The sequence below is a fragment of the Nyctibius grandis genome, chromosome 6 (assembly GCF_013368605.1).
Source record: "Nyctibius grandis isolate bNycGra1 chromosome 6, bNycGra1.pri, whole genome shotgun sequence".
NCBI lineage: Eukaryota > Metazoa > Chordata > Aves > Nyctibiiformes > Nyctibiidae > Nyctibius > Nyctibius grandis.
In genome coordinates this window covers 29,300,729-29,324,439 of record NC_090663.1, presented here as the reverse complement: position 1 = coordinate 29,324,439, position 23,711 = coordinate 29,300,729, and the positions used below count along the sequence as shown (strand labels likewise).

Genomic DNA, 23,711 nt, shown 5'->3' with positions numbered 1-23,711 from the left:
TTCTGTCTCTCTTGCCAACCTCACCAACTAAAGCCCTTTGTGGTGTTCTCTCAAGACCTGGGAGACCACAAAATTAGTGTCTCTTCTCCCTTCATAACCATTGTAACTTCTGTGAAACACAGGCCAGTTTAAATATTGGTACAACAGTACCTGTACTTGTTGGAGTGGGTCTAAGACTGTAAGAGTAAGCTCTCTGCATTAATAGTCTTCAGTTGTTCTCCAATTAGCTTCTGATGTCAAACTTTTTTCTAAGAAGTTATGAATTCTACTGGCTGTAGAATGCTACTCTAGGCTCTGTAAATTCATGACTTCATTTTTTTAATACTAATACACTGTTTCTATCATTTTAGTCCTTAAGATACTTACAATTACTTTCCTATGAAATACCAATTCTTCAAATAACAGTACCTTCCAAACTTGTCAACTGCTAAAAATAAGTCAACCCTGTAAGTTATGTTAAGCTTTACTTGTTACCCTGCAGTCCATTGTTAAAATCTAAATGGCAAAGCAAGCATTTGCAAGTTCAGGAAGTCTTTAAGGTATTGGTTGTTAGGTAAATAAGTAAATTCTAACTTAGCCTGGCACGTCTACTTTAGCATTTTATTCTCCTTTTTCTCAGTACGATTTTGAAGCATGTTTCAAAGGAGAAGGGGGAAAAAAGAAAAAAAAAAAGTATGTGACTAGAGAGAATCAGGTCATTTTGTGTCAAAAACTAATACTTCATTTACTGTTCTAAGAGTAACAGTACTAACCAGTTCATTTAAAGTCTTTGCTCTCAAAACTGACATTATGTACAAGTCCTCTCAGAATTAGACTACAAATCTGTGTTTTTTCTGCTTCAGCTGACTATAATAAGGCTAAAAGACGGAGTTGTTCTCATCTCATTCTCAAGGCAGCTTTATCCATGCATGTAACTTTCATTTAATTAGGTAACATATATTTGATGTGTCAGAGTTGGCAACTTTATGAAAAATTTGCTACTTGGATAATCTCTAGCTTACCTTTAGCTTCTGCCTTATTCCTTGGTACAGAGCCAGTACTTTCTCTCTTTTAGGTTTATTTAGGGGAGGAGGGGGCGGGGAGGGGCAGAAATCTTGCTTTAGTTCCTTTGCTCTTAGTACATATAACTATATCTGTACTTTCTTAAAGGTCTCTCTGTACTGTCTTAAATGCTGTCTTTTAAGATAACATTCCTGCTAGCTTTTTTAGGGGAGGAATAATGATTATGTTAATGATAGGGAGCCTTTATCCACAGCATCTTTCCTTTCTTCAGGATCAGTAGTAGCAGCTGCAGCTTATGGACCTTTATTAGAGATATAGGATACCTTGTTTACATCCAGATCTCTGTTTTTTCAGTACAGCTGAAATAGCTTCAAATAAAAAATAAAAAAAACCCAAATCCAACAAACCACAAACCACTAAAGTACTGGAATTCCTTCCCTCCTTTTTCTGTAGACTCAGAAAGTAATATATGTTTGAGAAGGGACCTCTGAAGGTGTCAATTCAGCCTTGTACTCTGGTTGAAATAAAATAACTAGCTTATGATTAATCAATCGCATATTGTAGTTACAAGCCTAAATTTAAGAGCAGCCTTCCCTGGTGACTGAGTACTTTAGTAGATATTACTAGCAATTTGTTCTCTAAAATGTATTTAGTAACAAGAAATGAAGATCTGTGAAGACTCAAAATAGTCCCTGAAGATCTAAAAAATAAAAGCAGCTTAAAAGCTTTTGGAGGTGGGCATGTAGTTGTGAACACAGTGTAGAGTATGGTCATTAACTTATGTTTATGCTTTTTTTACACTTCCAAAAGCAACAGCTTATATTAAGCACACTTAACTACAGGTTTCAAGTGAGAACTCACTGACAAACTTGTGAAAAAGCATGTGAACAATATAAGTAAAACTTCAACAAGTACACTAAGACACGTTCTAACCAAACCTTCATGCCAAAGGAATTCTTTAAGGCCTGAATTGGTCTTACTGGTGGAGCAGCTGCATATCTTGTGTTTTAATATATTAAAACTTAAGATTCCTTTGGAGATTAGCATAGCTAGGCTGCATTCATGGTAAAGTGACACACTTTAACTGTGGTACATTAAAAAAAAAGTAATGATTAGTTTTTCCTCATGTAATTTCCCAACATCATGATTTCCTGACAACAGCAGCTTTAGAAAGTGAAACAGGAAGTAGCTTGATATTTTTCTGGCAATAGCTCAAACTTTTTTTTTTTTTTTAAAAAACCCAGCAGTTTGTCTATATGTACCTTTCAATTATTTTTATAAACGTTTTGCCACATTGTTCTATTCTCTCATACAAAGGCTTGCAATGCAAAAATAAAACATAATTATGTTAAATATTAGGTGTTAAAAGTATGAAAACAATGTAATACAATGAAAAACAATACAATGAAAACTTTAGATTCAGTCAAGTCAAATTAAATAACTTTAATTTCATAATCATCTACTAGTATCTGTACATTTTAAGTACATAGTCCTTTCAATTTATGTCCCTACATACATTTAATTTACACCATTTAAAAGTCAAGTATGTTCCTTCTCACAGTGATAAATTATACATTAGCTCATTATGCTACTGGCTACAAAAAGTTGAGAGAATAGTCAGCTGCATGTCACTGATCACTATTTGTCAGTTTGTCTCTTTAAAACACATATAAAGGCATCTCTTGGTACTTCCACGTTGCCAATTTTTCTCATCAATTTCTTCCCTTCTGCCTGCCTCTTTAAAAGCTTCATTTTTCTTGTAATGTCTCCACCATACTATGGAAAGCAAAAATACTTTTGTCAGCTTAAAGGCAACTACAGTACATTTCAGCAAGACTAAATTCAAGGGCTTAAAAACAGCCAGAAAGGCTAGTTAGATTATGACAAAAGATTATTTTATACTCCAAATAGTTATTCCAAAAGGCCACTAGTTAAAATGAACAAGGGAGCAAGTAAGCATATTCATTTGGACAACTGAGGGTTGAATTCAGTTACCTAAATATATACATTCATGCAAGCCTGGCTGACATTAGACACAACCTATAGGGTATCCAAATCCCCTTGGAACAGCAGCAGGATGCCAGCTCAGATACACTGGGGCATCTTGACTAGCACTAGCTGCTTATGTCTAGATAATTAACTGAACCCTTATACAATGTTGAATAAATGCCATCCCACATACACACCTAGCAAAATTCTGTAATAGTTGTGAGAAAGGGACACTTGTTTAATTTCTTCCAACATGTTTGCTTCAGAGAGCTAAAGACAAAGAGTGTCACATTTTTCCTATAGCTTTGTCCAGTCTTCTTGATGGTCAACTATTGCACATTTAAGGCCTTGTCATGATGTATGACTGAAAACCTCAGTAAAAGTCTAATCACAATCAGTCTCCAAAGAAGCACTTTTATAGTTTCTGAAATCATCTGGAAAAAACAAGTTAGGAAATGAACTTATGCGTGTGTGTGTACACACACACATTTACTGTATGTCTGCAACTATTAGAAAATGGTGAGGAGACAGGAGTGAACACAGACACGCTTTGTTGAGTTCACTCTAAGCGTGTAATTTTGAAAAAGCCATTACTCTTTCTGATCCACTCTTACTGCGAGCTGCAACTAGAGGTTACATGACTTGAATTTTAAAGTAACTATTAATATTCCATGGACACTTAGGAGCACAAGCAGAATGTGCCTTTCCTGGGTTTCTAGGAAAAGATAGGCGTATCACATTAGCAAGACTCTCAGGTTTATATACATCAGAAACATCAAAAAAATGGAAAAAAAAAAAACCTACACATTTTGCCACAACGTTCTTTCTGTAAGCTTTCAGCCTGTAAAATAACATAACAGATACACGTTAACACAGCAGAACATCTCCTATACGTGAAGCTAAATACTGAGTTGTCAAAATGCTAAGTATTGTTTTTCTGCTAGTTTTGTAAGATGCATTGGAATCAGGACATTTTCATATTTTGTATACAGAAGAAAGTTCTAAACAGAAATTCACATTTCTCAATTCTAGAAGTATCCCTTAGGGTGTATATGTACATAAAAATTACAATCTTGCCTTTATATCTAGGATTTCTGCTGTGATTCAGAGTGTTACATATGTCTGTATATAGATAGGTACACACAAATTCTTACAGCACCTCTGCTTGGATCCCTACGTTTAGTTCTTTTACCACAATTTAAATCCTGTTTAAACAGAAACAGCAAAAACATGACAATACCAAGGAAACAGTTTACTCTAAAAGAAGTGAGTGCTGCTAAGACAGTTGTGTATTCAGCTTTTGCAACATATTTCCTTCAGAATAGCACAGTTCAGTTCTTTTTTTTTTTTGCTGACTCTCCCAGAAATTAAACTATTCTACAACTAGCTAATTTTTTTGCAGTAGTAAGAAACTTTTTCCACTGCCAAAGAGGAAGTGGACACATGGGTGTTGCAAGTTATGCTCTACCCACTAAGGGCAATGCTGACCACAAGCAATTTAAAATAAAAATACTTTTTTTTCAATTAAATTTATACGAAGTCTTTTGTCCTAGTCACAGCTCAAATGTATTTTTGTCTTTCAAGAGGTCTGGTAGCATATACAAGAAAAATAAATTACAGTAAAATCAAAGTACTGTAATGTATTAAACTATTTAGGTAAGATGTTAGTAGTCCACATTTTAAGTAGCTTAAAATATGAAAAAAAAAAAAAAAAAGTACAGAAACAGAAGGGCTTCACTTACGTTTCTCTTGCAATGATTTTCTTGCCAATAGCAGCCTGGATGGCTATTTCAAACAACTGTCTAGGTATAGCATCTTTTAAACGTTCACACAGGAATTTACCAGCAGCATATGCCTTATCACTGAAAAATAAAGTCACCAGTGTTTTCAGAAAAAGTAATACAACTCCAAAAATATATCCATAGACTGAATTGTTTGATGAAAGGGTTTTAGTAGAGATTTTCCTCTTTTTAACTCAAAAGATAAGCTGATCAGATCACAATTTTACATCTAATCAGCTATCTCTGTATGTCACCTGTTTCATACAAGAGATTGTATTAACAGAAGGTCTTCAAATAAATCTGAAAATACTTACAATAAACACCCTCAGCCGCTCCTCATAAGACTTGTGCTCCAGACCCTTCACCAGCTTCGTTGCCCTTCTTTGGACACACTCCAGCACCTCAATGTCTTTCTTGTAGCGAGGGGCCCAAAACTGAACACAGTATTCGAGGTGCGGCCTCACCAGTGCCGAGTACAGCACTTATCAGTATCTAGCACTTAAATGCCTCTCTTTCAGATCATATCCAAAAGTAGTGGTGAAATCCTCAATGCTCTTTTCATACATATTTGTAATATATTAGTAATACATATATACATTTTCATTGTATATTAATAGGAAGTCTCATTTCTTTGGAATAGAGAATCCAGTCAACCTACTTGTGTATGATCGTTGCCAGTTCTTCAACTGGATTTCCATTTAGAAGAATATCCATTTTGATAAGGTCTGCTGCCTGGTATCCTGCATCTTCATAATCAAAACTAAATGAAAGGAGTTTAGAAGTTAGTGATGATTTTGTAAAAATTATATTCTGCGTTCTTTGTTTCATAAATTTTAAGTTTTAGATATGTTTCTTAGTAAAACACTCAAACTTTTTATTAAAGTAGGAGCACAGTTTTGAATAGTCTCTCAGAATGTCTCCCTTACGCAAGACAACTAGAAATTTACTGCAGATAAATCTCATCTCCAAGGCAGCAGAAGACATCATCCTGTCTTCCAGCTACTGAGCAAGGTAAATCAATCAAAAATCTGCATTCTTACTGCAATCCTTAAAGAGTTTATTCAAACACTCATTTTCTATCAGCTGGAAGTTCCTTAAAGCTACAGGAAAATTAACCCTTCAACACAGTATTTGAACAGTAAACATCCTTGATGTCACAAAAATCAAACACTAACACTGGATTGTTTTCTTTTAATCTTCTTATTTGACAGACTTTTTATATGACCCCTACTATCACTGCCTCTAACAACCACGTTTTCCTCTTCATTTCCAAACCGTATTTCTCCTTTGGTAGGTAGGGACCTTGCTGTATGTGTGTCAGTTTGCAAAAATTCTTAAAATGGAGGAGATGCAGAGATATATGTACATAAAAAAAATATCTACCTCTATCTCTTATATGTAAGTGTAAATGTGGACAATGCCAATATCACTGATCTGGTCAGATCTGAAATACGAGAACAAAGGGGAAAAAAATCCTTCGAGAGTGTTTGAAAGTACTTCTATCTTAATTGGCTTAGATAAACCATAGTTGTGTGAATAGATTCGTATAACAGAACTATGAGTACTGAGAGCATTAAATACACAAGCAACATTAGGGAGTCAATTAGGAAATAAAAATCAAGAAATAAGACAATGCAACATTGTTTGCAATCACACCTGAATCAAAGGAAACTTGGCATAATTCTGCTAATGAGATAGCTTCTTGATAAACGAATTGTTTTTTACCTAGTTGGAGAGCTAGATCCTGACAGAAAATTCAAAATCTCCATCCCCTTGTTTCTTCTACCTGTCCTTCTTGCCTCCTCACTTTTGTTTATGCTTCTACTTCAAATATACACAAATCTGGGCAAATCACATCGTACCTTACTTTTATAAGGCATATTTTAAGAAAACACAAACTCAAACCAAATTCTTTTCTTCAATAAAATTCATTTTTATGCTTATAAAATGAATATTGTAATTAGGTGCACCAGTTCCTGTCAAAATTTAATGTATCTTACTAACAACTTCTACATATCAGGTTTGTAAGAGCTATTGAGTCTCCTATGGCATAAGCCCATCTGCCATGCAACATTTTCCCTTCCATTAAACTCACAAAGGCTCTTCACAAACAGCTGAGCTTTGTTCTAGCCTCTGAATTTATAGAATCAACTCACAGCAGAACATTTTGTCTCAAATACAGATGATTTACTTTATTCCTATAATAAAGTGTTGTTTGTTTTAAATACAGTTTGTTGATTGTTTTTACTAGCTTTGAAGAATCAATATGTCGTTGTTTTCCATTTTCCACCAAGAGACAATATAGTAAGAAGTATATTTGCAGTGATTCCTTTGATAGAAAATGCCTATTGTCACTTCAGACAAGTAAGAACCATCTAGATCTTACTCCTCTAGATGACCAAGTGCCGCTTTATAGGTCATACCTGAAAAATACATGCATGACCAAAGAAAATAATTATTAGGTAGAAATGCACTTCTAGCATTTTTCAGATTTATTTACATCCATTTTCACAGTGATTCTAATTCATTAAAGGTGAAGTAAGACTCGACTTGCAGCACCATCATAAAAGAATAATTCTTTACTCGCTCCCTTCCATATCTTCTCCTCAGATCTTCTTTTGTTCCCCTTCCTCAGGGTCCAGGGTCAGGGGGAGGGGGTATAGAAGAGGTCGTTACCTTGCATAACCAGAAGACAGAGACTTAAGAGAGTCATAAAAATCCACCACAATTTCATTCAGTGGAAAGAGGTATTTTAACATAATCCTCTGTTCATCAATGTACAGCATATCCTTCTGGACTGCCCTACGATCCTAGACAAATAAAAATTGTTTCAGTTCCCCTTGACAGAATTTTTCTACAAATAAATACAAAGGAAATTAAAATCAAAAGCTATCCAGTTACACAAGAGAGCTCCCATACTTCAAGCCCCAAAGTAACTTTCTTATCGGTAGTTCGCTGAAGTCCCAGAACAAATTGCAGCACCATAATAAATGAAGCGGTTGTAACTTAACTGGACAAATGATTCAAGTCTATCCTCTCTAAAAGCTGAATTTCTGAAATCCTTAACACCTTCTGCGTACTGCTGCCTTTTAAATGTATAATTAGTTGTCCACAAAATCTCCCGGAAATTTGATTTTTACATACATTGGAGTATTACACAGTAGGATTCGCAGGCTCATCTTCTTTCCTGCCAGGAGGGTGTTCTTAAAAGTTATTTTAGGAATTCTTTTTAATAGATCTTATACTTCACTGTACTGACATACAAGTACTGTACTGTTTTGTATTATGTATTTTGAAATGTTAAAACCTAAGAAAAATATTGTGAATAAATTATATAAAGACAGTATTCATGGCAGTTAAAACATCTTTAGATAAGTGTTCCAAATACACTTGGGGAAATGTGTTTGGCCATCACAATTATAAATGTACTCCAGTGAAGTACCGAGAACATATATGAAGCATCAGTAAAGTGTTGACAGAAGTCATATTTCCATGAATATACTTCTAAAAAACAATAGATCTTGTTTTCCTGCTGCAGATTCCATTCTTTCAGGAAAACAGAACTAGCTATAAATTTGTCCAGTGCAGGATGCTTGACCAGGTACTTTATTGCCACTGAGCTTCATCACTAACTTTCACTATATGGATTTAGTAGTTCAGAAGTAATTTTACACATAAAAAGTTTAAATACTTTTGAAGGAAAAAATATTTTAATAATTACTGTCAAAGAGTATCTTTAAGTACTAGATAGTAAGATGCTAGATGTTAGTATCTTCACCTTAAGTATGGTATGAAAAGCTTAAAAATGCAAATGACAAAACTAAAACTATATACCAACCTGACACAAAGCAATTATTTTCCCGATATATTCATGAGGTGTTACAATAGTACCAAGAACAGTTGGCTCTAAATATTCAGATACTGAAAGTTTATCAGGAAACTGAGCAGGGTTGATAATAGTAATCTCTGCTTTACCATACTCCTGAAAACAAATAAATAAAACAGATACTGTAATTTCACAAATCAGTAGACTGAATAGCAAAGGAGACAAAAATAGCATTGAAAAAATGCTAAAAAATGTTTCAATACCTTGGAAACACTTGTGAATTACGCAACCCAAATTTATACCAAGCACAATTTTAAAAGAGATTTCTACATATAGAAGTCCCTGATCATTATATCTTTAAATATTATTACATAGAAAGATTATCAGAATTACTTTCACTAGGAAAATATTTTTTTAAGCATTTTATCCAGTGAATTTTAAACAGAAGTGGTGCTTAGAACTGAGACTACAACCTAGGGTTATCCATAGAAATAAAAAAGTAGGTCTGTCCATCTTTCCGTCTCTCTCTTGCCTGCAGAGCAAGGATCTTCGTTCTTACTCCATCCTGATCGTATAACGTATAAGGCACAACTTCAACAAAAGACCTTGCTTCAAGTATTCTGCAGTTTGGTGAGGGGGACACGCTTCTCTAAGTAGAACCTTGGGTTCAGGCTCCCTTACAGGCTGAAGTGGGCTTCGAAATTAAGTTATCAGTTCCTGTGCAAATGCTTTCATTACCTATTACTTGTAGTCCAACATCCCGACAGGGTCTAGGAGTTATCCTTCTGAAGCAAGGATAAAAGGAAGGTCATGCCTCTTACCATGTACATTCAACGTGCCCACACACCAAAGCAAGTGATTATATCCCTTCCACTGACTAAGCAGTTTTCTTGAACAATGACCCAACTTCCAACACTGTTTGAAAACTGTCCCACATCAGCAATCCAGAACCACTTACGCACCAAAGGTGTCAACTACTTCATTCATAGCTGCTACACCGCCTAAGCAAGAAACCAAAAATAACTGGATAGAAAAAGGGTCTATGCCTTACACCTTGCAAGTACGGCAACCTTTTTTATACAAGCTGTTAGGAATTTACAGATTTTCTGTAGTGTTCAGAGGTACATGTTGGATAATGTAAATAGGAGCCAGCCTATTTGCAGCCTCCTGTGAGCAGGTGCTCCTACGTCCACCTCTCTCTCTCTTTCAAACTCAAGCACAGTAATTTTATTTGCACACAATTCATGTTTGCATGTGCCTGTTTCACTGTGATCAAAAACTCCCTTGTCTTCACCAGCCCCTACCAGCATTACAAGCTACTCCTAAAAAGGTCAATGTTTTCTGACTGATAAAACATGGAAGATTATTTCACCTGCTTTTAAGTTAGTTCAGTAGTACGCACTTAAAAAAAGTACAGCAAGAAATGTGTCCTTTATTCACATTTTCAAGTACAGGTATAAGACATAAAGAGAGTGCTGGACGTGGAAGGGGGAAGAAAAGTTAACATTCTTAAAAAACTTTCCATTAAAAAAAGTTTTACATTAAATATTGGTGTTTCTAATGTTTACCAGAAAATAAAGTACTACTCTACACTAAAAAAAAAAAAAAAAGTAGATGTTTATTATAGGAGGCTTTTAAGCTGCTATTTACATAAAGCTGTAATAAATTTAGCATACCTTTATCAACTTTGCTGAGGAAAGAATAGCTTTATATGGAACTGTAGGTGCAGTCAAAATAACAGACATGTTATACTCTTGCTCCAAACGTTGATTAAAAACTTCCATATGTAAAAGACCAAGGAAACCCAACCTGGGAAAAAAATATCCTGTTGGTGAAAGTATTTGTATAGCCCCTGGAATTTCACAGTGGGGTTGTTTTTTCCTCTCCAGCATGTTTACACTGCTAGTCTGGCAATATCAGGCACAGCAAACAATCTCCAAAAGACCAAATGATCCTACAGTAGAATAGTACGAGTTTTTGAGAACAAAAACTATCAATCACAGCAAATTGCATACTCTGTGCAAATACAGAATGTAAGAAAATCAAATGCTTTTGATCTTTACCTATCATTAATTTGAATTAAAGCTCCTCATCTTGAATTCATTTTAATTCAACCTTCAGCTGACTTAAACTTGCATTCTTAATTTATGAACTGTTCCAAAAATGAAAGCATTATGAAAGCCTCACCTCCATCCAGCTCCTAAGGCAAGGCTACTGTCACGATGAACAGTGACACTGGAGTCATTCAATGTCAGCCTTTCCAAAGCACTTTTGAGATTATTATATTCTGTTTGATCTACAGGATACATTCCTGTCAAAACATATTAGATAGATAGAAATGATGTGTTAAAAGCTTTATCTAGCATGTACTTAGCTTTCAAACATGCATCTTACAGTGAACACAGTAATGAAATCAGAAACAGCTTACTTTCTCTTTCAACTTCAAAATGTGAAAAACAATATGAAGAATTTTTATTTTAAAAAAAAAATAGTTAAAATGTAATAAAGTTTTAGATTACCTCAGAAAAACAGGAATTGACGTTCAAACCATAATGGTAGGGATACTGTACTCATCTAATCCTTTACAGTTGTGGAAGATGCACAATTGAGTATAACCACTGTTCTGCAGTAGAGCAGTGTAAACACATAGCTTAAGCATAAATGAATAAGCAGACAAATTTCACTGAGATGTTCCTTCAAAGGTAAGGGTGAACGGCAAAACAAAAAGTGTTGTGTCTAAGAAAGCTGCAAATGTTTGTAGATTTTTTTGAAATTAATACGAGCAGCTGTCTGTATAATAACTACCTGAAATAGATTCCACTGTGTATCTTTTCACACCATCACTTATTCAAAAAACGTTGATTGCTCCACACCAAGAAGCAACACATGTGCATATAAAAAACGTTATTTACAGGATTACTTTTCCACATTCACTGACAGACCACCTAATTTCCATAAGACAGTTCAAGTGAGTTTTACACATGCCGTCACAACAAGACTAGAAAGTGATTTACAGTATTTATTTCTTTCTAAAGCAATCTTCCATAATATTTGTAGTAGTTACTGAAGCTGGTGGAAACAGTTCAGCAGAACTATTTAAGCTTAAAATGTCAAATATTTTACAGAATCATTCTGAATATTAGCTTTGGCAGTTTACCATGTTTAATGAAAAAGAAACAGCTGCTAAGTTTTAAAAGAAAAAAAAAAAAAAATCACAATAATTATGGAAACCTGATTATTAAGATGATGGATTCCCAAAAATGGACTAATATTTTTAAAGTCTCAGTCCTTCTTTTCCAGCTATCAAGAGTTTACTGGTATTAGAAACAATAATCACGGCTAAAAACACACGTTAGTCTTGTATTCATATACAACCAGTCTGCAACTATTATTAATCCCGTCTATTAAGTCACAGGGAAAGTTACACAAAGCTATATAAATGACGTGCCTCTGTAGCTTAACTTTGCTAAAATTCTAATCCTCACAACTCTTAATATACACATATTTTTTAAAAAGCTCTAATAGCTCTCTTACTCTTGCTACTGGAAGAAGTAATTCCACTTTCTATTAGTTTACTCCTCACCTGCAAAAACCATTGGCTTCGCTGACTTAAAGCCAGGCAAAGGTTCCACTGGCTGTTTACACAAAAACAGCGTGTCTCCTATTTGGGCTTCTGTTACTTCTTTCATTCCAGCAGTCAGGTAGCCCACCTGTCCAGCATATCTAAATAAAATTGGCATTATATGGACATGCTTCTTGGCATTATCAATATTTCCACTACTTTTCCCACTTGACTTCACTCACTCAGAAACTCAAATAAATCACACCCCCTAAAAGCCCATACACAGTCCAAAAGCCAGATTTCTCTCCTCTGAGTTGTGAACTTTGTCTCAAGGGACAAACTATCTGTTGACTCAAGTAGCTCTATTTCTGTTACAGCTGAATAGTACACTTATGGTTCTGGATTTTGAATCCTGTGCTACTCCCAGTTTGAAAGCTGGAGCTAGAAAAAAGTTCTCAGGGATCTAAGAACAAGAGCAGTTCCCAGCTGCCACCAGAGCAAGTTTCATATAGTAAGTGGCAGAAACAACAAAAGACAAATGCCTTCCATCAGCACATAACACTGTTAGGAGCAGAACCCATGGCAGATAAAGAGTAAAACAGTGTACTGGTTTGGGCTGGAATGGAGTTAACTTTCTTCATAGCAGCCCTGTACGGTGCTGCATTTTTGATTTGTGACTAAAACAGTGTCAGCAACACACCAATGTTTTAGCTATGGCTGAATAGTGCTTGCACAGCATGAATGCTTTCTCTGTTTCTCACTCTGCCCCCTCAGCAAATAGGCTAGAGATGGGTAAGAGGCTGGGAGGTAACAAAGCCAGCACAGAAGACACAAAGTGACCAAAGGGATATTCCATGCCATATAACGTCATGTTTGGCAATAAAAAACAAGGAGTGTAGTCTTGCCAAGCTGGCCGTTACTTGGAGACTAGTAGGGCATCAGTCTGCTTGTGGGAGGTGGTGAGTGGAAGGTGATTGTCTTTGCATCACTTGTTTTTATTTCATTTCTTTTTCCTTCACTTATCTTGTGTCTTTATCTTGACCCAAGTGTCTTTCCTCACTTTTGCTCTTCCAATTCTCTCCCCCATCCCACTGGGGTTGGGGGAGTGAGCAAGTGGCTGGTTGGGTGCTTAGTTGCTGTCTGGGTTCAACCCACCACACACAGTAAGGCAGTCTCACTGAGAATCTCCCAAGAAAGTCATTAACACATATTTTGATGCAAACTGATAAAGCTTCTCCACTAATTCTAAGTACCTGATTTTCTTCCCACTGCTGCCATAAGGAGCCAGTTTCTGGAAGCTGTTGCATTCATGGATTTTAAGTTTTCCACCCTCAAAATATGCTGCAGCAATAACTAAGATGAAGCCCCATTCCCTTCCACTCTGAAACAAGGTAGTTCCTAGAAATAAATTGGACAGCTGAATAAGAATATCAAATGCTAGTCTTAAAAAAAAACTAGCTGTCCAGATGTTCCATGTACTATAGATGATAGAATGGCTTCCTCCCCCTAGCAGTACCCAAAAAGCAGTCCCCAAAAGCTTCTACCTCAGCATGCCCCAAATGAAAAAGACTGACAGTAAGCACTACATTACACATAATAATAATAAAATACCCTACCACCAAAGAACAAGAACAAAAAACCCAGACATCTCCCAGCCTTTACTGCTCAAAGCAAAAATCAAACAGAAATGCAGGATTTTTTATCTTACACAAATTTATGATTTGTTCCACTGTAGGAAATTTTTACTTACAGCTTATGCGTTGGCTGTTCATTTGGAGTCAGAATTCCAACTTCATTAACTTCATATCTTTTCTTTGTGTGCGCTGACACAATTTTATGCCCTTTCTGAATCTCGCCACCAAAGAGTGCAATGTTAGCTATGATGCCTCGGTAGTGGTCAAAGGTGGAGTCAAATACTAAGGCTTTCAATGGATCAGCTGTATTACACTGGGGTCTGTCACAAAAAAATTAAAACAATACATTAAGCAGTGTGTTTTTCATTCAATACTGAATTAGCAAGCACCCCCCCCCCCCAAAAACTTTCATATTAATATAGACAAAACTACCAAGTAACTTTCAGTAAACACACACCAGACATGATTTCAGTGTTTCACTATGTATTATGCAGCAAATATCTACATTTTATTTCCCTCCTGTGCAGTAGCAGTACAAATAGAACAAAAACAAATGCATATCCATCATACCCATTTCACAACAGGTAAAATTGATGCTTTAAATACCATATTATGGGGGACAACAAAAATTCAACAGTTACATTCCAACAGCTGAGTTTAAAAAAAGTCCACTGATACTTTGGTTTTGCCATCTTTCATGGAAACCTAATCTCAGGTTTTCATTGTGGTTTCTTTTAACTGTAATTATTCACTAATATGAGGACTACAATTATTAGCTAATAGTAGGAAAAAAGAATGAAAAGCAGTATGCTGACTGAAACTGAACTGTAATTTAGCAGCTTTGTCATCAAGTTCTTAGATAAAAGTCTATTTCAAAGGTTGGGTTCAGAATATGAAACTTTAAACACAGCAGATTTCAATTACCTTTATCATTTTAACAATGCAATGTTCAAAAGGAGCACACATCCTCAAACACTGAGTTTCATGGAAGCTAGATAAACAGTCATAAAAGCATCACCTTTAACGGCTCACCTCTCATCTTGTATTTCAGACTGAATTAATTTTCCACCCCCACTTCTTAAGAATAAAGAATTATTCTCTGCTGGTATTCACACATTCATTTTTAAAAGGCATCTCAATTCTAAGTGTCATTTTTTCCGATTTGCAACTTGAAACTGACTTAATCAGCTCAGACATTAGATTTCTCCCACATCTCTTTATAAAGTATTGACTTTAAATCAGATGAGTATTAAGTGCAAAACTACTGCCAATATTGTATAAATGCAACTCATGGTTTCATAATTAACCTTACAAGGTTTCAAAATTAAATACAGACTTACGGTGGAATCTTCTCAATGACCTTTTGAAGAACTTCTTCAACATTTGTTCCTTGTTTAGCAGAAATCTACAACAAGTCCAACAACAATTTTGTAAGACGTCTTACACTCATTCAGTATCTATTAAATAGTGTCACGTTTATTTAAGACAGTTTTGGTGGCCACAGATAATACTACCCATAAAAGCACTCTGAAGCACACTTTAGAGTGCTATTACTATGAAATGCCTGTTTGATTATAAATTATTTGGTAACTTTTTTTCCTCTCCTGAATGCCAATTATTGTTATGGTAAAAAAGAAAACAATTTATGGACCTACAATGAGAAATAATTTAGAATTTATCTGATGCCATTCATCAAGATATACTAGAATTTTTAACCAAGAAGTACGTTCTCCACTCTTGTTTTCCAGGAGATAATCTTTAAAGAAATTCACATATCTCAAAGACAGGCAGACAGACGACACCCTGTTGATTTACTTCGTGCACATGTCTTTCATTAGCTAAAAAGTAGATATAGATATACAATCCGCCAAGTTATAAAACTTTAAGAGACCTTACCCTTACACATTCATCTATAGGGATATCAAAGAGCTTCTCAATTTGTTTTTCAACTCTTTCAGGGTCTGCATTCTTCAAGTCAATCTGAGAAACAACAAACTCCTAAATATACAGGCAATCACATCTTGCATATGATCCAGCACTGTAGTTTCCAAATATAGAAGTCAAGGAAGCTTTATGAGTAAATACTGAATGTCTTCAGAAAAAGATCTTTTATCAAGATTCATTTTAGAAAAAGTCTTCCTTGCTTGAGTTCAGGAAGGATCCTCTCTGTAACTAGACTATTTTTTGTTTGTTTCATTAGGCAAAACACCTTTGTTCAGCCTGTTCTCATTAGGATAAAATGCACAGTACTGAGTATTACCTAAGTGGTCAGTTGTTTTTCATACCATACCCCCTGTTTGCTTCAAGCTTATTTGTTTGCAAACTATAAATGATTCAGATTTCCTTATCAAGAGACAATTTACGCAATGCTTCTGACCTTGACTGACCATACAGATTCCAATAATAATTTTTCAGTGCTGCTTGTAAAATGCTTCTACATGTATTTTATGAAATAGAAACTGAAGTTCCCAGCAATTACTCTAAAATATTAAACAGCCAGCAAATACACAAAGTTCTTATTACATTCTAGTTATTTTTTCATTATATACTTCTATCTGAGCATATATGTCTTATCAATCTTCTACACATTTAAACAACCCAACTATTTAATATGAAACTCTAAAACCTTTATTACCTTATTTATGACAGGAATTATTGCAAGCTGTGCTTCAAAAGCAAGATAGAAGTTTGCCACTGTCTGAGCCTGAATACCCTAGAAAATAAGCATTTACAAAGTTTAACATGGAACCTTCCTGAGTTTTAGTGTTGGGTTTTTTTTTTAGGCATAATATAAAATATTGAAATTACTTTGCTATTCTATCCACTCCTTCATTTTGGGGATGGAAAATAAGTAAAGGTTATTGATTATACACATTGCTGAGAAAGAAAACATTCCTAATTATCATTTCTCATAATCTGAATATAAGTAAACAAGCTAATAATGCTGTATGTGTGACCACTTACATGGAATTATTTATAGATAACGCATACATTATGCGCCAAGTACATGTTTTTGTGTATGTTATTTATTTCTGAATAGTCAAGATCATAGCAGTTGCCTCAAAAACCAGACTCTTTGTCCACAACAAACTATACACAAATGGACTAAGACAAAGAAAAAGGGATGTTCATCATGGTAGTAAGACTATAGTTCCAGAGGGCAGGAACATACCTTCAACTGACCTGACAGTTATTTTCAAAAAAGAAACAAATTATAAGGTTTGTACCTCACATTTCTTTGAAAAGGATGGCAAAAGAACAGCTGTGATTAGGAAAAAAGGAAGATTACTTTCCAGATCCAAGTACCAGACAAGGGAAAACAAAGAGATAGAGATGCTAATGAATAAGAGTATAAATCCTAATATCACAATTGGACCAGAGAGGGCAGAAGGGGGGATGAGGGGGAAGAGAAGGAAAAAAAAAGAAGCTACTTGTTGTCTTCCCCTTTGTTTAAAACAGATGAAGTGGAGGGGGGAAAAAAAAAAAAAAAGAAGAAGAATGCAAGACCTAAATCTTGAAAGTTACCTCCAGAATTCAGACTGGAAAGAGAAACATTAGTAATTATAATGAAAAAGTTGAGTTTGTAAGCATTCTGACTGAAAGGCAAATACAGAATACCAAATAAACACTTAATATTTAAATATGACATTAAAAAATATGTACACATTAAATATAAAAATACCAGCACATTTAGAAAACTTATTTATTACCAAAGCTTACTTATGAAGTCCACTTGCCCATCAAGCTAGGAAGGAGCAAGTGTTCACAATAATTCAAAGTTAGTTAGTGGGTTTCTTTTTTTTTTTTCATAAAACAAAGAAAAAAGTAGCATAAATACGCCATAGAGAAAATTATCATTAAAATACTTTGTGAGAATGTGTCCATATTTAAAATCATGATCCCATAATCCTCATATTCTAGTCTGTTAACTGATTCTTTAAAATGTTTTTAGCACTGCACAAATAGAAGTACAACTAAGATCTCTAATTTCACTTCCCTCCTAGCATAGACTTTGTCTGTAAATTTATAAGAGTATCACCTTACAAACATTATACTCCCTCACTCTCCTGCTTCTCCTGAAAGATCAGTGAAGAACCCATTAATCTAGTGGATATAAAACTTCTCAAGCTTCCAGAATAAATTTATTCACATTTAGCCTACGGTGTCCTTTAGCTTTAATGCTGCCAGTATCTGTTTGTATTATACATGATCAAAAACACAACGGAAATTAGTTATAACTAATAGTGTGGTTGGTTAAACGAATTGTTAAGCTTTCCAACAAGAAACTGAAGGTACTCAAATGGGTATTAGTACAATAGCTAAAAGTTCTCCAGACTGCCATTTGCAAAGTTCATACTCTGTAAAAAAGTGAGATCTGATTCTTCACTAATCCTGTGCCTTTATTGTTATGTTATGGAACTGCAGCATCTACCAACATACAAGTATTTGTCTCTAGATTTTTTTTTTAAACTCCCATTACTCTTCTGCAAGGTAATAGTTTTATGGAGATAGACCAGGGACAACAACACTGATGGGAAGATTAAAAAATAACCCCCACCATCTAATCTTCTCTCTAGCTTGCTTAAAGAAATTGCTGAAATTCTAAGTAGAAAACAAAAATTAAGAACTCTACCTCATTTGCATCCACTACAAGTATGACACCTTGACAGGCAGACAGTGATCGTGACACTTCATAGCTGAAATCTACGTGGCCCTGTGGAGAAAATATATGTTTACAATTTCAGGTATTTCTAGAGTCTTTCGCAAAGATTTCTATATTATGATGTTTTCATTTGTATGTTCACAATTCTTACAAAAAAAAAAGAAACTGAATAAACACAAGAAGCCAGAAGTCTCCTGCTCTTAAATATAAAGACATTGAGGTCTGTGTGATTTAAATACTGTTTATACTTAACTTACTGGCGTGTCAATAAGATTTAAGAGGTAGTTTACTCCTTCATGATTGTAAAAGAGAGATGCAGATTGTGCTTTAACTGTAATTCCTCTTTCGCGTTCCACTTGCAGTTTATCCAGCACTTGTTTATTACGCTCAGTTTTAGCAATTGTTCCTAAGATAAAAAAACAGCTTTATTACCTCATTTAGTACATTAGCTCTCAAAATAAAGAATTCTTGAAAATGCCATTAACCAGGAGAACATGGGACTTGCAGCTGCAAATGAAGCTTTTTCATCTGATTAAGCTAAACTTAGATTTTCATTTTAAAAATAAAATTATGCTACAACTCTTAACATTTGTTAAATAAATTTTTACATATGAAGTTATATAAAATACTTTACTGAATAAGCAGGATACAAAACATCATGTAGGTCTAAATCAGAGATTAAGAAGTAGCAAAAATTCCATTCAGTGCTAAATAATTTTGATGTTTAAACTTCACCTCCTATCACTGGAGAACAGCTCCAGGGCCCACAGCTCCAACCAGTGCCAATCTCAAGTGCGAAAGGAGCATTATCACAGAGCTTGACAGTCCTGAATTCAAAACTCCGTTCTGTCACAGGCATCAGGTAAAATTGCCCATAGTGACACACAGAAGGTAACCATAAATAATGACTTTGATCAAAAGCTTCCCTCCCAGGTTTTGTTTAGCTCACCCCTTGAACGAGAAAAGCAAGACTTTTCCAAAGGGTTATTTCTGAGTAATTAATTTAAGCTCTGCACTGAAATTAGTCTCCTTTTGGGAGATACAGCAATTGCTTTACAACTTACCTTAGCGAACCCTCTAAGGCAACCTCTGTCTCTATCTTCCAAAGAAAGCCTAGGTTCAGAGTCACTTACAGTTATGAAGATCCCTTAGCACTTCGGTTTCTCACTTTCACTGTAAAGGGGGATAGTTTTCCTTATTCTCATCAACAACACAGAAATCAAAACACTGAAGCACTCCAATGAGGACAAAATAAATATCTCTGAATATGAAAGTAACACAGCTTCACCAACCTCGAGAGAGGTGCCTGAGGACTGGAGGAAAGCAAATGTCACTCCAGTCCTCAAAAAGGGCAAGAAGGTAACTATAGACCGGTCAGCCTCACCTCCATCCCTGGAAAGGTAATGGAACAACTTGTCCTTGGTGCTGTCTCTAGGCACATCAAGGATAGGAGGATCATTAGGGACAGTCAACATGGCTTGACCAAGGGGAAGTCATGCTTAACCAACTTGATAGCCTTTTATGAGGACATAACCTGGTGGACAGATGATGGTAAAGCTGTGGATGTGATCTATCTCAATTTCAGTAAAGCATTTGACACAGTCTCCCACAGCATCCTCGCAGCGAAACTGAGGAAGTGTGGTCTGGATGATCGGGTAGTGAGGTGGATTGTGAACTGGCTGAAGGAAAGAAGCCAGAGAGTGGTGGTCAATGGGACAGAGTCCAGTTGGAGGCCTGTGTCTAGTGGAGTCCCTCAAGGGTCGGTATTGGGACCAGTTCTATTCAATATATTCATTAATGACTTGGATGAGGGAATAGAGTGCACTGTCAGCAAGTTCGCTGATGACACAAAACTGGGAGGAGTGGCTGACACACCAGAAGGCTGCATAGCCATTCAGAGAGACCTGGACAGGCTGGAGAGTTGGGCGGGGAGAAATTTAATGAAATATAACAAGGGCAAGTGTAGAGTCCTGCATCTGGGCAAGAACAACCCCATGTACCAGTACAAGTTGGGGACAGAGCTGTTGGAGAGCAGCGTAGGGGAAAGGGACCTGGGGGTCCTAGTGGACAGCAGGATGACCATGAGCCAGCAATGTGCCCTTGTGGCCAACAAGGCCAATGGCATCCTGGGGTGTATTGAAAGGGGTGTGGTCAGCAGGTCAAGAGAGATTCTCCTCCCCCTCTGCTCTGCCCTGGTGAGGCCACATCTGGAATATTGTGTCCAGTTCTGGGCCCCTCAGTTCAAGAAGGACAGGGAACTGCTAGAGAGAGTCCAGCGCAGAGCCACGAAGATGATTAGGGGAGTGGAACATCTCCCTTATGAGGAGAGGCTGAGGGAGCTGGGTCTCTTTAGCTTGGAGGAGACTGAGGGATGACCTCATTAATGTTTATAAATATGTAAAGGGCAAGTGTCATGAGGATGGAGCCGGGCTCTTCTCAGTGACATCCACTGACAGGACAAGGGGCAACGGGTGCAAGCTGGAACACAGGAGGTTCCACATAAATATGAGGAAAAACTTGTTTACAGTGAGGGTAACTGAACACTGGAACAGGCTGCCCAGAGAGGTTGTGGAGTCTCCTTCTCTGGAGACATTCAAAACCCGCCTGGACGTGTTCCTGTGTGATATGGTCTAGGCAATCCTGCTCCGGCAGGGGGATTGGACTAGATGATCTTTCAAGATCCCTTCCAATCCCTAATATTCTGTGAATTTGTAATACTTAGAGTGAAGAAAAAAACAAGTCTATATAGTAGCTGAGAATCCACTTAATTACTAGCAGTTATTCTCCACACTAATCTAAATCAACATAGGGCTGTACAGTTCTAAAACTTACTATGCATCATCATATCAGCTTCAGTACCAATGAGCTCCACCACCACGAAAGGCAGTTGTTTATGGTTTGCCCACAAGAGGGCATATCATTACTTTTGTCTAAGTACAAGCAGCTGAAGTTCCTATCGGTTTCAATAACACTTTTGAAGACTACTCTGTCCAGAATTCCTAGGTCATGACAGTCCCCTTCTGTCCGCCCCAAACACTGGCAGTAAATATCACAGACTTGCTGTGTACTGGTCTAATGGACAATTGGTCAGGAATGACAGGAATAGCATCTTGAACAAGGAAGCACACTCCTTTTCAGTCTCTTCCCAAAATACATACTTTCAGTGAATTACACAGTTCCCTACCCCTACTTGTAGGCAGCTCTCAACCAGAAAGAAAGTACATCATATTCACATCTGTAACACTACACAACTGGCAGCCTAAAAGCACAAGCAACCTGGCACTAGAAGAGCAAAGACATTAGAAATTTTAGTAATAATCGAAGCTACAGAAACTTACACATTGAAAAGCTAGTATAAGTATTACTTACCTGTAATTTCCAATAACCTGTCTGCTAGTGTACTTTTGCCATGATCTACATGAGCTATAATACTGAAGTTTCTAATGCTTTCAACGGGATACATCGACATATCTATTTTTTCCTGAAAAACAGAAATTTATTTTCATAAGACATGGTTACAGTCTCTACGTACAACATGACCTGGACTTTAAAAAAGAATTAACTCTTTTTCTCTAGAAGAGGCATATGTTGAATAGAGATTAAAAAAAACTTAAATTGTCATCAGTGTTTAAAATGCTATAATTTCATTTTAGTCACACATACGTATGTATTTATTTATTACTCTGAATAATCAGTAAGCATGCTGGAAAGTGTTATGAAAGGTACTATGTTCTTACAAATATAGGGAGTTGGAAAACTTAAAAACAGTTTAAAGTTTGTTAAACTACTAAAGAAAACTGCATTCAGGGGACCATTAAGGACACCATTCTGCACAAGCATAAGAATACAGTGACATTACCTAGCAGCTCAGGTAGCAATGAACTTAGAAGAAACAAGCAGACTTTGTTGAAAAGGAAGCTACAGGTAACACTTATTTTGGCTAAATGAAAAAAATGCAGTAAACCAGCCTGACTTCCTTGGTTCACACACAGAAAGGTCCAACACTAAAAAACTTTCGAGTTATTCCTGCTCATTCCAAGTAATACGACATTTTGAAAAAAGGTCGCTTCTTTGCTTTTCAAAGTTTTCAGCACCAGGAACCAGGAGACCCCTAACAGCGATCAGTAACACTTTACTGAAAAACTCTGGTGGCCGATTTCAGACAGACACAAAGCTCATGCCTCTTACACAGGCTGTGCACGCAGCTCCGAGCCAGAGAGAGAAGCAAGCCAGCCCGGACTGCTTTGCCCGCACCAACACACAGCATTAACCAGCATCATCTGTCCTGTCCCGTGAAGGATGTACCGGCTCGGAACGGCAAGTCCTCCCCTTGCCAAGGGGACGCAAACACCCCGGCAGCGGGAAATACCCGCTCCAGGGTGGCGTCGCCTTCTGGAAAGGCCACCTCCTACACGCAGGACCGCCGCCGTGGTGACCCGCTGCGGGCGAGAGGCCCCCCCGCCCGCCATCCCGCCCGGTAGCCCTGCGGACTCACCTGCCCGCGGGAGCTGTACAGCCGCTCCCGCGCCGCGGGCCCCGCGGGCAGCCGGCGCGGAAGGCAGACCGCGGCGGCAGCGGCACAGGGGCTCCGCAGCCGGGCCCACCACATCGCCGTCCTGCCGGCCAGAGCCATGGCGCCCGGAGCTGTGCTCACACCCTCACCGTGCGGAGGGGCTCTCGGCAGCCCCAGGCCCCATCGCAGCCCGTCACCGCCCCCCGCTCCGCGGCGCCCACGCGCCGGAAGCGCTCCCCGCCGGCGGCGGAAGGGGCAGAGCCCCGCCTCCTACCTCCCCTTCCCCCTCCCACTCCCGCCGGGACGGTGCTTAGCGGGCGGCCTTGGGGAGGCAGTGGTGGTGGTGGGGTTGTGGTCGTGGTGTCACAGAATTATAGGATGTTTTGAGTTGGAAGGGACCTTAAAGATCATCTAGTTCCAACCCCTCTGCCACGGCTAGGGACACCTTCCACTAGACCGGGTTGCTCAAAGCCCCGTCCAGCCTGGCCTTGAACACTGCCAGGGCGGGGGCATCCGCAGCTTCTCTGGGCAACCTGTTCCAGTGTCTCACCACCCTCACAGTGAAGAATTTCTTTCTAAGGCCTAATCTAAATCTACCCTCTTTCAGTTTAAAACCGTTGCCCCTCGTCCTATCACTACATGCCTTTGTAACAAGTCCCTCTCACGCTTTTATGTAAGGCCCCCTTCAGGTACTGGAAAGCTGCTATAAGGTCTCCCCGGAGCCTTCTCTCCAGGCTGAAC

At 37.4% G+C, this 23,711-nt stretch overlaps 1 protein-coding gene across 1 annotated transcript; it reads right to left on the bottom strand.

The window, feature by feature from the left end:
• Positions 1 to 2,420: 2,420 nt before the first annotated feature.
• On the bottom strand, positions 2,421 to 23,203 carry GUF1 (GTP binding elongation factor GUF1). The gene is made up of 17 exons (XM_068404095.1): positions 22,953 to 23,203; positions 21,827 to 21,938; positions 18,715 to 18,863; positions 18,428 to 18,508; positions 16,430 to 16,507; positions 15,691 to 15,774; positions 15,135 to 15,199; positions 13,911 to 14,114; positions 12,182 to 12,321; positions 10,786 to 10,909; positions 10,275 to 10,407; positions 8,611 to 8,754; positions 7,449 to 7,582; positions 5,431 to 5,532; positions 4,734 to 4,853; positions 3,796 to 3,832; positions 2,421 to 2,778 (listed from the first exon to the last, which is right to left on the bottom strand). Exons 1-17 carry the CDS (start codon positions 23,088 to 23,090, stop codon positions 2,641 to 2,643), a joined length of 1,983 nt encoding a protein of 660 aa, XP_068260196.1. The 5' UTR covers positions 23,091 to 23,203; the 3' UTR covers positions 2,421 to 2,640.
• Positions 23,204 to 23,711: the final 508 nt, after the last annotated feature.